Consider the following 16,276-nt stretch of genomic DNA (forward strand, 5'->3'; position numbering starts at 1 on the left):
TAGAATCAGATAAGAAACTTCCAAAGAATTGTAACAATATATCTGTAAATATTGTTGGCACACGTTTGGTAAAACCTTGCTTTTATTTTGCCTTTGCATTAAACATGATCTGGGTAGGTCCCTTTTTTCTCACCTTGTCTGAAATGTTTTCAATGGTAAATCCATTCATCAATGTGTGTCATTCCGCTCCTATGCATTGTCTTTACATTCAGATTGGATGTTCATATATCAAACTTAAACATTAGAATGAACATTGGTTAAAGAAATGAGCAGATGCTGCAACTAATATTATTCACACTTGATTAATTATAGTACATCACCACTGGGTGAATGAATTATTGAAATATGAAACTAGCGGCGTAACTCAGTCCAGTAGGGTCATCTACTTTTCTGAGCTGTCTGGAGAAAATTTCCACAGGGCACAATTAGAGGGAGCAGAAATATTTTTTTTTTTGCACACCTCCCTGTCTAAACTCTTATGAGCAATGTAAAAAACAATTGCCCCTTCTTAGTCAACTTTGGGTCACTACACATATACTTATCCATTTCCCTGTCTCATATATCACTCGTAGAGAGTTAAATGACACCAATACAACTATCCCATATAGTAATAGTAATTAAACATAATGTACACAATAATAAAATATATACAATGAAATAGATACAAACTTTAAATATTCACTGACATGAGCAGCATTGACTCTGTCTCTCATTCTCAGGCTCATAAAGATTTTGAACGTTTAAAAAAAAGACACAGACTGAACATGAAATCTGAAAGTTAAAATAATAAATACATAAATAAACGTTTGTCTTAAAAAACTATGAAGGGCTTTGAAAAATATAACCACAAGATGGCAATGTTTGACCATATATTTTTTCTGAATCAGCACACTAAAACAAAAGTGCTTTATTGCAACACTGAATCACCTTAAAATTACTATCAGTGTTGCCATTATTGCGTTTTGCTTGTTTTACACTGTTCAGCTGAACACTGTATTGCAGAGCTTAGCATTAACTTATGGAAAAGTCTGTGACATACACAGAGCAGAACAAACTTACTGCCTATCTCAGCATGGCCAGAATGCAGTGCAATTCAGAAAGTGGTGATAAAAGATGTGCATATTCCAATACTGTGCTGTCTTGGCTATAAAATATCTCTGTTTCCTAACGGAGATTAGAAAAGGAGAATTATTTAGATATTTAAACATTCTAATCTGAAAAGCTTTTTTGTTTTTTGTGTGTACTGCACTACTCTCAGAATGACCAAAAAAAAATTGCATTGAGAGTCTTATTGTACGATACAGAAATTGAAGAAAGCAGAAATTGAAAGCTGGAACTGCATGAATGGCTTTGGTGGACTCCGGAACAGAGGAAGGGAAAAAATGAAATGGGGATATACAGCATTATTTCACAAATACACAGACAGGAAAAAAAAGAAAGAGAACCTGCAAGACATCAGAAATCACACAACAGAACATATTAACTGTGAGCAAGTTTAACTGTCTCTGTTTCCCTGTGCCGGTCAACCATACTGAGGGCGGGAGAGAGGGATGGAGGGAGGGATGACGGTGGAGGAGTCAGGGGTCCCAGACTTTTGAGGGGATGTGGAGACACAGGAGGAGGAAGAGAAGAGAGAGGGGGCAGGACTCCCCCGAGACCCCCGGATTTGGCCTCTAGAAGGTGTGAGCGACCACCCAGCCTTGGCTCCTTCCCTAGAGGGAAGTCTGGTTCGTTCTCATTCTCCGAGCTGCAGTCGCTCAGGTCTGTTATCTCCAGCTCAGAGTCAGACTCTGGATCCTGCTTCACACCCTTTCTCCGCTCGGAAGGGCTTTGACGGCCTCCTCCTCCGCTTCCCACGCTGAGCCCACCCAAACCCAATCCTAGGCCTAACCCTAAACCAAGACCTCCACCTGTGACACCGGTGTTGGTCTCCCCTCTTTCCCGGTCGCCTCCACCCGTACCCCCGTTCCCCAGCTCAGTCCGACCCAGTGACAAGCTCCCTGGGTACGGTGGGATGCAGAGTCTGGGGGGCTGACCGTTAGTTCCTCCCGTTTGACCGCGTTCTGCCCCGGTCGTGTCTCCGGGGGGTAAGAGTGAAGAGAAGGGGTGTGGTAGCTGAGACAAGCTGGACTGGAGCGGGTTGGGGTAGAAATGTGAGGAGTAGAGGGAGCCTGGGGGCAATTTGGGACAGTTGTTCAGAGAAAAGGCCCCTGGGAGGTAGGGGTTGAAGCCCCAGGGGTAGTCAAAAGAGGGGTTCCGTGGGTAAGGACCCAACAGGGATGGAGGTTTGGAGTAACAAGGAGCCCCTGTGGGAGAAATTGAAAAACATGAAACGGAAACTAGTGTTACTGTTTAAGTACAGATGTTAGAGACATGACTGAGAACAGAAAATGCAAGGCAACTCTTTCTCATATGATATGTGTATATCATATAGTAATATTTCATCATTACTCAGCCATTACTCGAGTCTTCAGTGTCACCTGATCCTTCAGAAATCATTCTAATATGCTGATTTGAATATATATATATAAATGTATCATTTATTTTGATTAATGTTACAAACAGTTGTGTTGTGGTTATATGTTTTTGTGGAGACTGTGAAGCATATAGTAATATTTCATCATTACTCGGCCATTACTCGAGTCTTCAGTGTCACCTGATCCTTCAGAAATCATTCTAATATGCTGATTTGAATATATATATATATATATATATATATATATATATATATATATATATATATATATATATATATATATATATATATATATATATATATATATATATATATATATATATATATATATATAAATGTATCATTTATTTTGATTAATGTTACAAACAGTTGTGTTGTGGTTATATGTTTTTGTGGAGACTGTGAAGCATTTTTTGTTAGGATTCTTCAATGAATAGATGATTCAAATGAATAGCATTTATTTGAAATAGAAATCCTTTGTAATATTATAAATGTCTTTACTGTCACTTTGACTTGCTCAATCATTTGAGCAATTACATATTAATTACGTTAAAAAATACTGACCACATACATTAGTTATTTATTATTAATGTATTATTATTATTATTATTATTATTATTATTATTATTATGAAGTGGTGGTGTAACATAAAACAGAAAATAGATGTCAGCCAGGTTATTTTTTTACAGATCCTATGTGATATGAAATAAGAGTAGATATGACTGATTTCACACTCCTAATACCTTACATGCTTTTCACCAAATTTTTCTTTCTTTCTTTCTTTCTTTCTTTCTTTCTTTCTTTCTTTCTTTCTTTCTTTCTTTCTTTCTTTCTTTCTTTCTTTCTTTCTTTCTTTCTTTCTTTCTTTCTTTCTACTTCATTTTCTCTCCCTGTCTTTTCTCTCCCTGTCTTTTCTCTCTCTCCACAGCCTCTCTCTGTGTTATTTGCTATGCAGGGCTAATTTGACAGTGCTAGAGAGTGTGTGTGTGTGTATGTTGGGCCAGGAGTAGCTGGCAGACACATGAATATTGAATCAGTCAGGCAGGCCTCACTTGCTTATGAAAACACAGTAATGGGCGCCCACAGGCCACAAACTGAAGCCTGCACCCTCAATTAGGGCCTTCCTGCTTGGGAAGGGATTAGGACAAGGGGTACACATGGGAGGCAGAGAGGGGTAGGAAGAGGAGGAGGGTGGAACAGGACCTCAGGACAAACAAAGTTGAAGGGAAGGGAGGGGAGGGGCTGGGGTATGGAGGTGGCGGTGGGGGGAGGTTGCCAGGGACTTTTTGGGGTGGGGAGTTGGATTGACATACTCATGCCCTCATACATTCTGATACATTGATATTTCAATGTATCATTCAGAACATCCGGAAAAAACAAAACAATATGTACATGATACCGTAGCACTCGCAGAGGAAGTGCTAGAAAAATGCAAGTGTAACTGCAAATAGACAATGTCAAGAACTTACTGATAACTGTGTGATCTAATCACTTATCTGAACTCAACATACTTATACACTCTAAAATAAAAAAAAAAGGTTCTATATGGCACCAAAAATGGTTCTTGGCTCGTAATCATAGGGGAACCTTTTTAAGTGCTATATAGCACCAATTTTGGTGCTTCAGTGGTTCTTCAACGGTTCTTTGACTAAGGTGCTATATAGCACTGCTAACTAAGGTGCTATATAGCACGACTACCATATACAGAACATGTTAAGATATGGTGCTATATAGCACCAAAAGTGGTTCCTCTATGATTACGACGAAGAACCATTTTTGGTGCCATATAGAACCTAGAGTGTATACTTTATTTCACTGTGCTGAAAAACTAAGAACCTTTCCTAATAAACTTTAATCTATAATTTTCTCTTTTTCTTTTGTTAAATTTGTTTAATTTATGTCTCACCTGTGCCGAGGAAAGGAAAAGCGTCCAGTCTCAGCTTGTCCCCATCAGGCCCTGGGGCCCCTGCACTGCGTTCAAACAGAGAGGGCCCTCGACCCGACTCAGGCAAACGAGGGAATAAAGACTGAAGGGCCTGGGGAAAATGGGATAGTGAAAAGACAGCATGTGAGGATCATTAGTGAGAAGAATTAGTTTAATAAATGACATGACAGGCTAGCTTTTTAAAGAATAATATACTATAGTATAATATACATTATATTAAACTTATATATAACAATATTGATAACATAAATAATAATTTTGTCCATTTTAACAGTTTTATTAGCCATTTTATTGTGATGTTTGTGTGCTGTATATTCAGATTAAGCAATAAAAGATGAAAATAAGTGCATAATCAGACAAAGAATTCACTGATGTAAATTTTTACATTCAAAGAATGATAAGAAATGTGAAACTATCATGACATCTTTTAACAAGTCTTGTCTTAAAGATGTCAGTCAGAGTATAGGCCACAAAGAGATCTCCCAAAACGTGGAACGGCTTTTGGGAGCAGATTAGAAAAGGGTGGTGGGGGATAAAGCTCAATAAAGAAAACCTGGAAGTCATTGCAAGAATCTTAGCAGATGAATGCCATAAAGATTTTCTCTTTTTTTATGATTAGTGACATGAAGGGGATCAATAATTTCTGTCACTCTTCTCTTTTCGGTGAGAAAGGCAGGACTGTATTTCGAAGCTACGTAATCTGGATTGCTTAACCAAACCGCATTAATTACACGGCAGTGATCTGACAGCCCCACCTTCTCTTTCATTTCTCACATGTCTTTCATTTTCAATCAATGGCAGTGATGAGTGCACTTCCAAGACTGGGATGAGAGGAAGGGGATAATGTCTTCTTTTGTTTTAAGGCTGCTTAACGCCATCTGTGACATTCTCTCTACTTTCTTCTTCACCTCTAGATCTTTCCCTTCTCCTGCAGTCTCCTCTAGTCAAGACAACTTTCTCATAGAATGACCTGGGTAGATATACTTTGTAAGGCTAAAATAAAATCAAATATTATAAAAAAATAATATTATTAAATAATGATTTAATTTTGAGTTACCTTGTGTAGCAAATGTACCACCTTTTTATTCTTTTAACCAATTTATATTTTTGAGGAGCATATTTTAAGTGAATTTCACGTTTGACTAAACCTTTATTGATAACCTATTCTCAGACTCTTTGTATTCAAGCAGGACGTATAAATGTTTGCTTTGCCCCTGGTATTCAGATGATAACTATTTTAGTTAAAGTTTAACAGTCAAATAATTGCTGAACACCAATACTAGAGCAATTACAGAAAATACATACAATAAATACAAAAAAAGATACCGACATACTGATTGACTCTGTAGAATCAATAACCTGATCCCTCACATCAAAGCTAATACAGAAAGCCTTATACAGTATGGATAAAAAAAACATCAATCATTAAACACAAGCAATAGAGCTGTTATTATCACAGAACACATCAGCCCTTCAGGTTTTTGTCTGACTTCATTCTTCTGTTATATCTGGCGGTTCATTCCTGTCTCTCATTATATTGAGATTGTTTGTTCTGTTGATTTTACGCTTCTGTAATCACACTGCACCAAATACACGCGATGCATTTATTCCCTCATACCTCGGGTGTGACAGGGCTGCAGTCCGGAGTGGCTGCCCCTCCATTGAAGTGGTTCTGGGCCAGCAGGAACGGAGAGCTGGCCATGTCCAGCAGCGGGTAATTCACCAGAACCACCTTACTGAAGTTGAACTTGTAGGTGAAGCGCTTGCCTTTAGTTTTGTGCAAAATGCGTTTGTTGTAGTAGTACCTGCAGGATGGAGAACAACAGAAAACACAAACAAATAAGCTGTAAATGTTTGTCCCTCACCTGTTTAACAAAATTAACAAACACAATTGCCTCTGTGCATACAAGAATAAATGCTTGAATTACAGGGATAGAACAGACCAAAAGGTACAATTCTATCAAAATTTACCAAAACTGTACACTGTAAAAAATTACTGTTGGTTTAACTTAAAACTTGCCTGCATGGTTATCTTAAAATGTTTAGTTAATACAACAAAAGAGATTGAATTAATAAACAGAAACTCAAAATATTATGTTATCTGAACCACATTAATTATCTAAGTTGATTTGACAAATGTTTTTTTTTTTATGTATGTGTTTTTTGTGCATACAATAAGGTCCAAAGTTGTTTTGTTCTGCACACAGGTTTGGAACGACATTAGGAGGAATAAAATAAGGTACAGATTTAATTTTCAAGTGAGCTATGCCTTTAAAGGGGGGAAAGGCTGCCTTCACCTCGGCTGAAACATTTTCCAGGGTCATGGCCTTCATTTGGGAATGCCAGCCTTGTCAGCTGCCTGTTCTGCACGGTGATGACCACTTAGATTCCCCTCAACATCACACAACGGCGTATCACTCAGTTGGAAATAAGAGATGGATCTATACAGAGTCTTTCCCCCTGACCATCACCCGTTTGCGCTCATCACGAGTGTCAGAACGCTTTGAGGATGCTCACCTGTGCATGAGAGCGAGGCTCTTTAATCTCAGCACACTTTATGCTTGACTTCACTTTACCCGGTCCGGCAGCCTACACGAGTTCCCGTGATGCAATCTGCCGGCGCAATAATTTGTAAGCTTTTATTTTATGTGGCAATTGTGCCCCTTAATTGAGCAATTAAGCAAGGCTAATCAACGAGGCTAATTATGGCCTGTGCCTATTCATAACAATTAGCGGCTAGCGACAGCATCTATTAAAGGGAGGCTGGGGGAGGGGAGTGTTAGGAGGGGAGCAGAGCGATAAAAAAGGCGGGATGAGAAATGGCTAAGCGTATGTGCATGAATAAGAGCAAAAGTGCTTCAACCAGGGTCAAAGTTCAAACCTTAAAAGTTTTATGTTGGAGTTTGGAGTTCTGATATAAGTTTGGTAAGGTACGAATCAATTTTAGACTTAATTTCAAAATCCCCATCGACAAGTATTCTTTATATGAGCCTCTCGCCGGAGAACATCCAGAATCCATTTAGATGTTCAAAGATTCCACAAATTGGACTGTATTGATGTTCTTTGGAGGGAAGGCAGCACTTAAAATATCCACATACTATCAAGCATCAAGCATCAAGCATGGAGCGGCCAAGGCTATTATTCAGGATATTATGTGAGGATAAAATAAATGATGTTTTTCCCCCATGCAAGATGCAAGATGCAAGACAAAAACACATACACACAAAAGAAACAGCCAAACACACTGTGTACTCAACAAAGCACATCATCTAGAATATACATATTGCATGAGAGAACAATAAAAGGCAGCAATTAAGCATTAACACAGAAAACAATCCTTTGAATATGAAACGCACACATGCTGTGCATACCTAAGTGCTCGACTGAGCTTGTCGTAGTTCATGTGAGGTTTGCACTTCCGAATGCCCCACAGTCTTGCCACCTCATCTGGGTCTTTGATCACAAATTCACCATAGTCTCCCTGCCAGGCAATCACCCCCTGGTATTCCTCCTTCTGCAGGAGCTCCAGGATGAAGTGCCACAGCTGGATCTGCCTGGAGCCTGGGCTTGACTCTGGCTTATAGGCCCAGTCTGGGAAGGCGATGCCTGAGGAGAGGGAGCCAAGTAAGTGAAAGGATTTGGATAAGGCCTGTTGGTTTTGTTACTTGCTAAGAGCATTCCTGTCTAAATAACTGATGAAGCGATGGGTGGTTCAATAGGGTATTTTGAGCCGAGGGAGTAGTTAACAAGTACAGGTAAGAGAACTTTCTCTCTTTTTTAATTGATTTGGATGAAACTTTGATGAAGGGTGTACATGTAGATTATTGCTCAAACTGTAGCAAACAGCCTATGATGACAGCCAGGAAATTGAAATTGAATTAATCCAACAGTTAGTTCCGGTCTTTGATTTGATTGGCCAAGCTGCATTCTGGGACTTTATACTGTTTGTATCAGAGACTATCTATGCAAAGTCACTGGGTGCTTCTCAATATCTCTCCTCGTTTTCTTGCTCCTCCATCCTATGACCCGGAAACCGACCGAGGCCAGCCATCTTGTAGGACATCTCAATTCTCTAATTGCATAGCGAGGAGGCGAGGATCGAGGAGTGAGGAGGCTTCCTGAGGAGTCATGAGCGAGGATACACGGGTGTATCCCTGGCGGAAGTGTTTTATCGGCTAAACGTGACACACGTATAAATTCTCCTCCCCCTTCACATCTTGCCACAGTTTATTCATTATTATTATTATGTTTACATGTACAAGACACAAATGTATGTCAAATAACTGACAGTTGCAGAATTATATCAAAGCACAAGAAAATTAAAGAAAGAAACTGTAATACCATACAACAAATAAAGAGCAGTTAATAACTGTTGTTCTTAATAACTGGTAATATTAAATAAAATATGGACAAATGTGGTATTTTGTAGCGGTTGAAACTATTACAATATAAATAGTTATCTCTAATGTTCAAGAATCCCAATGTGCAAACTAAATCCAGCGGTGTAGAGTCATCATTATTTGACGACGCTTTGAAGTGACGCTAAAGGGAGCGAGGATATATCATTTCACTTGATTCAATTCCTCCGTCCTCGCGTCTTTTCCTTGCGTCCTTCCCTCGCATCCTGAAGGGGTGGAGATAAGACGCGAGGAAAGGAAGCTAGGAAAGGAAACGAGGATGCACAAATAAGATTTGAGAAGCACCCAGTCTGTGCATTACTATTTGGGGTTTTTAAGGGATTCTTTTTGCAAGTTACATCATTGTGAATCATTCATTCAACCGATTTAATTTAGGAATGAAACAAGTGACTGTCTTTGGCTGCATCCGAAAGCTGAAAAATGATGCCTCCGCTGGCAACATACGGAGGTAGGAAGGCAACAAGGCACGTCCGAATCCAATGATTGTGTTACATCCTGTCAACTGAGATACCTGCACAAACACTGCCTGAAGTCATTGCCTGATAAGGCAGCGAGGCAACAAGTCAGCTGCCTATGGTTTCGTACCCAGCCTATTAAAGTGAGTCAGTGAATAATTTACTTAACCAATTTGTTCAAAACACTGATTTATTCAGGAATGAAACGCTACTACAGTGGGTTGTTAGGAGATGCAGCGCTCGATTCTACCTTAGCTTAGTTTTTCATTGCCGGACAAAAAAAAACAGACAATGAAACTGGAAATTTTGTGACTAAAATGTACGTTTCTTAATATTAACTATAATAACATATCGTGTCATGCTGTTGGTTGGAACTCTTGTTCATGTGATCATTTGCTAAAATGTATGATGGTGAATGAATGAAGAAATTTGTGAACATGGTGAAGAAAAAGACATTTAAGTTGGATGGAAAAGAAATCCTCTTCCGGTGTCTCACCTGGTGTCCAGAGGGTTGGGACGGGTGGCGTGAGCAGCAGGTCACTAACACAGTTACAGTCCATACCTCCACTACACCTGCATTCACACACAAACCAACACAAATTTTAGGTTAGACCACAGAACATAAGGCTAAAGCATAATACTTTGACTCCACAAATATGTGTCACGTCGTTCTTGTGAACTCATTTCACCCACGACACACCAGTGTGTCAGAACATTCTGTTGTAAACCATGAGGGCAAGTAATTCCAGTGGCCTCTGAAATCAATCAATGCCTTTTTATTTGAAAGGTTTCTTTAAATATGGTTGCCGAAGGCTCTCCCTTCAGCCATGCAGAAGATCACTGAGCATTTTTTCACAAAGAGCAACGTTCAAAAGACCCCATCTCATGTTGAACATCTATGACTGTGTGCGAGGCCCTCGAGCAATTAGTCCATAGGTTTTCCTGTTTGCACTTTAAAGCATTACATTTCGTAATAATGATCAAAATACGTAAATTACATGATCTTTTATCATAATAATTTAAGCATTTTTCAGTTTCCACACGTTATGCGCGAGAACTGAACGTAATTTCCAGCATGAAATGTTCACGCGACAGCAAAAGGAAATAAACACACCACAGTGGGCATGTGTTCATACAAATAACTTCAAAGCAGGATATCAAAAATCATTGAAGATTGCATCTGCTATCAGATCAACTGGGAGCATCAGTAAAGATCCATCTCTCCATGCAGCAATTGAGTATACATGGCTAGAGGAGTTCAATCTCTCCTCAGCCATCACAATTTCATAAAGGTTGTTTTACAAAGCTCGGGAAGAAGAAGGAGCCAGTACAAGGGTATCTTTAATGCTGGCCTCTCCCTCTCTCCCTCTCCTCTCTCACTCTATTTAATTATGCTCTGTGAATTTTGGATCTTCCCTCCAGCATTGAAATGGAATGTGAATTATTGAGGTGTGTTTGTATAAATTATTATTGCTAACTCCAGGCACTTCTCTCTCACACACAAGTACACACACACAAAAACACGCACACACCCTTTGTTGCTTTTACTCTTTGGACTGTCCACTAGCTCTCCCCCACTCTCGCACCATCTACTTCTCATCTTGCTCTTTTTTCGTAACATTCATCTGTTGTTATTTCTTAAGTACAGAAAGCTATTATGTGAATTCACTTGGCTGTATTTTTACTTACCTGTTTCGATAGCTTTGCGAGGGCAGACACATGTAGATTCAGACTTTGTGCTCTCTAAGATTTGTCTTATACTGGGCCAGTCCTATACGAGATTATCAATACTACTTTATCATACTCCTTTACATTACCATACAACTTTAACACTATTAAATACAATTCAGCACAGTGCAACTGCAGTCCAGATCACACCTGTAAACGAATTAATTTGTGAAATCTGTATTCAGTGCCTATCAGCCAGCCTATCGGATCAAAGGAAACCCAGCCGTACCTGCCCGTCCACCTAACTGCACTCTCTCTCTCGCTCTCTGTCTCTCTCCTCTGTATGTTTTGCTCCCGCTCAGTAATTTTCCGTTTGATTTCGGAGGTAATGCATTTTTTACAAATCAAAGAGGAAGCCAGGACGCCCCCCCACCCTCCCTTTCCCTCGATCTCTTTCTTTTGCCCTGGTCTTCCCCTCCAGGCCAGTGAAGAGATAAAGGAGCCCCCATCATTTCCTTGTTAGTTTTGATTTGGGCAGCACAGGGCTTTCAAGTTCTCCCCATCACCCCCAGAAACATTATAACTAGCAGCCAAGGGAATACATCTTCTCACAATCTCCTAGATATGAAGACACTGATTCAGGGAGTGCACAACCACACACACCAAACAAAAAAACTCAGGAAAAAAAAAGATGCACTTGGACAGGGCAACACAAAGTAACACCTTTCCCCAAGACAACATGCTCAAATGCACTCTTGAGGAAGTAAAACTCTTCTGTGATAGGTACATAATCACATCAAGGTCACAAACTAACAGAAACTCACAATTATATCATCTGTGAGCATATGAGCACAAAATATGACGATCAGTGAATAAAAGTGGAAGATATACACATATATTTTATTTTATTTCAAATTAAATATATACTAATTCGTTTTTATAAAATTATATACATGCAAATATATATAAATGTTTATATACTGTATGTATGCGAAAAAGTTAAATTTATAACACTTAAATAATTAGGCTACAATATATATTGTAATTATTTAAGTAAAAAAATGTAACTTTAATAATGATTCATATATTAATTAATATATACTAAATATACATTTAGCTTGCTCATCTGGATTATTTATTGTTAATATTTATGTAAAGCAGATTTCATGGTTTAATATTGAATATTGTGTCTGTATGTTAAATCATTTTAATCATTAAGTAAATCTATGTTTTGCAATGGTGTGGGGATTCAAATAAGTCTAGCTTAATGCCATGGAAAAATTATTTGCGCTAATCATATAGCACAAAAACACTAAGTATGAAATAATAAGTGTGCTTTTATAAACATTATTGCATTTAAACACAGGCATTGATTACTCATTCATTATGGAATAGCCATGCCCTACAGATTTACCCCTGTGACTAATTACATTTTGTGAAAAGCTCTGCTGATTGCACATTAATGTTTTCGACAAAACAGGCCTGCTGGAAACAGTTTTGTGTTATCGGTGGACCACAAATAAAATGGTAAAAAGATGAGGTTGAGAAGTGGACTAAAAAGTAGAACTGGGTAACAGATGGTACACATTGTTTCTAGTTTTGAAAAAGATGGACAGCAAGGTTCTGAAACAGAGATGAGGGAATGTGACGAGTCTCGTCCCTCTCGCTCTCTGCTCCCAGGACATGAAACAAACCCTCCGTATCTGTGTCATCTTTCTGTTTCGGGCTGCCACTGAAAAGGGACTTACTGAGCACCCTCGCCCCTCTCCCCCCACTGGTCCTTCCTCTTTCCCTCTTTTACTTTTTCTCGATCTCACGATTTCTCTTGACTCTACTCTGACAGTCTGCACAGCCTCAGGGTCAAAGAACAGAAGGACTGGCGTGTGTGTTTGTTATGAAGAAGGAAAAGGGGAGAGCAGGGGAAGAGAGGGGTAAGGGGAAAGACGGTCAAGATGGAGAACTCGAGATGAGACGCATCTGACAAATTGTGCACACTACGAGACAAAAATGACAGTTCCTATGTAAACACATGGAAATGAAATATTTTCAGGTGGCTCACAAAATTCTGAGAACTTTATTTAACAAATATTTTCACATAGCAATATCTGTATACAGGCAATAAGATTGTGCTGCCTACAGCCTACATTGTGTAAATCTATTAGATGTGATTCAAATTATTCCAGTTCTGTCTTTTAACATTGTTAACCACAAATCAAACTGATATGAAATTATATTTCTATATAACTAAATCAAAAAGTGTTTACCCTGTGAATGCCTTATATATTTTTTTACACACACTGTTTCTACTGTCACCTCAGGAGGGTGGTCATGCATGATAGTGATGCCCTGTAACTAATTTCTAGTTGGTTAGGTGACGTGGCTGAGACGCCCCATGTTACACCACTCTCCAGCGATCATCTTTCCTAACACTAGCAAAGTTGAGGTACGAAACCCAATAATTGAGATAATGGAGACCGCGCGAAAGTGAAGTTTTGGCGGTGCTTAGCACTTACAGATGAGAGAGCGGGGGAAACTTGGTGAAAAAAAGAGGAGAGGTAGCCTATGGAACAGAACTTGCTCAACTTTAGTAGCGATGATAGGAGCGAGCGTGCGATATGATAGCTCTTATAGAGCATCGGACTTAAGATACAAGGGAAAAAAAGGGAAAAAAGACGGAGAAAAAGTATCAATCGATAGGGTTAAATTATTCATCGTCATTAATTATCGATCGCTCTCCGTTGCCGACTCGTCCGCCTCGCGCCAGAGTTGAAAGGAGGGAAAGCGCGCTTTATTAAAACCGGCTCGAGCCTCATTGTTTCATGTCCCGCGGCAAAGAAAAAGCTCGAGCTTGGTTCTGCCCGCGCCAGTGAAATATATACACACACATCGCCCCCCTTAAAGCTCTTTTTCTCTCCTCGCTCGCTTTCCCTCCTGACGCGCGGGAGAGCTTTGGGGAGCCTCGTACGGTGTTCACGGGGCGGCTGTGTCTCGCGTGGATCGATGTGGGATCAATGGCTCTCGCTGACTAATAGCCAGAGAGCGCCTTTGATCTCGCGGCTGAGAGATCAAAACCTGCGCGAGAGGGAAGAGAGAAGGGAAGAGAAAGAGGAAAATGCGCGGGAGAGCGAGCGGACCTTAAACTTCACACAAACACGCGCGCCGCTCGTACTTCGTAACCTGCCATCGTCTTGTGAGGTGACATCATAACGTATAGTCAACGAGTGTTTACTTTCCTTCAATGAGCAGGTATAGGCTATTACGCCCTGTATAGGCTCCATAAACAAGATAAACAAGAAGAGCTAATTTAGCGATGTCAGCATGACGCTGTTTTTACTGCACGTCGGCCTACTATAGCCTTTATGAAACTCCCAAACAAAATCAAATATTTAAAAAGAAACCAGATTATCTATCAGTCTTCACTGACATCATTTCCCCCATTAGACCTATAGGCCTATAAGTGAGTTTCACTCGCGCCATAATTTAAATCTTCCTGTTTTGTTTTAGGCCCTACCTTAAAAATCAATTTAACGCGGAAATCCAAGACATTTATTCTGATTCAAATGATTGTTTAAATGGTGCACCAGGGAACTTTTTGGCTCTGCTTGATGTTAATTTAAAATGCGTGGAAAGCTAATTAAGTATTTGGGGAACGAGAGAGTGGCGAAGAAGTGAAGTGCAGACTGCTCAAGGTCTTGAGATCACAGCAATGTAAGTGTGCATTTGAACACCAGATGATTCCCCATTAAATCGCTCTAAAAAAAGAAGCAACCTGAATCCCGCTCTTTTATATGCCCTTCATATGTCTTATGTAGCCTCTACAGGACAGAAGCTACAACTATTGCGCATTTCTTCCTACTTGCTATCCCCCTCTCTTTATCCCTCCTCCCTCTGGTCAGTGAGTTACTCTCTCTATCGCTCTCACTTCCCGAATTAACCACTCAAGAAGTCACCACCGACTCAATCAATAGCTCATACATAAACCCTGCTATAATCGCTCCACATGCCTGTCTGTCTGCCCCCTCATCCCTCGTTACCCCTTCATTCTTTCTCTCTCTCTCTCACACACACACACACACACACACACACAAGCACATTTCTTCTGTCCCCTTACCTTCAATTTATGTTGACTTGACAAACTACTACTAATTAACTTAATGTTCACTTTCTTGTTGCAGCCTTCTAATAACTGCTTACTTTTCTCCCAGGCACCATGCAAACACTGTGATTAATCTAATCATTGTGTTGCTATGCATCAGAAAATGTATTATACCTAGAATTTAGAATCAGTCTGAAATGGCATTTTGGCTTTCATTCTTGTGTTTCCACAGCGTCATGACAGACTCACATCTTCCTTGCACCGCTATTTCTATCAACATTTAGTAGACTACAGGAATGAATATTCAGTTTTACAAAAAGAAGCATATGATTGTTGGATTGTTTTTTTCAACATTTCATTCACAAAATCTGCTTTGTAACAAATTAACTGGTTTTATTCAAGTTAAAAATATGATTTGATACAAATCAACCTGACTAAATTAGATCACACACGCATGTCTGGTTCACTTTGTGGGACTCTCCATTGACATAATTGTTTTTATACTGTACAAACTGTATCTATCCCCTTACACTAACCCTACCCCTAAACCTACCCATCACACAAAACTTTCTGCATTTTTGCATTTTCACAAAACTCATTCTGTATGATTTATAAGCTTGTTTCCTCATGGGGACCGCAATTTGGGGACCTCAATTTAGGTCCCCACGGTGACACAAGTCCCCATGAGTCTGGCCATTCACACACACACACACACACACACACACACACACACACACACACACACACACACACACACACACACACACACACACACACACACACACACACACACGCAATATTTAATGCTCTGTTTCCTGTTTGTGTAATACAAAGTTTGTTTCGATAGCCTACCTACGATTCGTTTGTTTTTGCCACAGCAAGTAAATATCCCAGCTGGACACTCACTCTCTTTTTAGCCCCTGCTGATCTCCTCATATTCAAAAATATGAAAACACAGAATCCAACACACGCGCACACAAACAGGCTCACACACACAAGACATAGAGAATTTAAAGATTACAGATGAGCGGGCCCATGCTCATATTCCCTGTGCTCCATCCTCTCTTTCCCTCTGTCTCTGTTTCAAACTCTTTGATTCGATGGAGCGGTTTGATCTGTGCTAGAGCGAGTTTTGTAAACACATTTTTGCGATCATATAGCCATGGGCAAGGCGCGTATAAATGAGGGAGAGAGAGAGAGAGGGGGAGTATGGCGAAG

At 39.7% G+C, this 16,276-nt stretch overlaps 1 protein-coding gene across 1 annotated transcript; it reads right to left on the minus strand.

The window, feature by feature from the left end:
* Positions 1-1,479: 1,479 nt before the first annotated feature.
* On the minus strand, positions 1,480-9,854 carry erfl1 (Ets2 repressor factor like 1; the record flags this gene model as incomplete). The annotated part of the gene is made up of 5 exons (XM_079837984.1): positions 1,480-2,306; positions 4,383-4,512; positions 6,040-6,226; positions 7,793-8,027; positions 9,791-9,854. The coding sequence occupies 5 exons, from the start codon at positions 9,852-9,854 to the stop codon at positions 1,480-1,482; spliced, it is 1,443 nt and encodes a 480-aa protein (XP_079694110.1).
* Positions 9,855-16,276: the final 6,422 nt, after the last annotated feature.

This window comes from Gobio gobio, assembly GCF_949357685.1.
Source record: "Gobio gobio genome assembly, chromosome: 15".
Lineage (NCBI taxonomy): Eukaryota > Metazoa > Chordata > Actinopteri > Cypriniformes > Gobionidae > Gobio > Gobio gobio.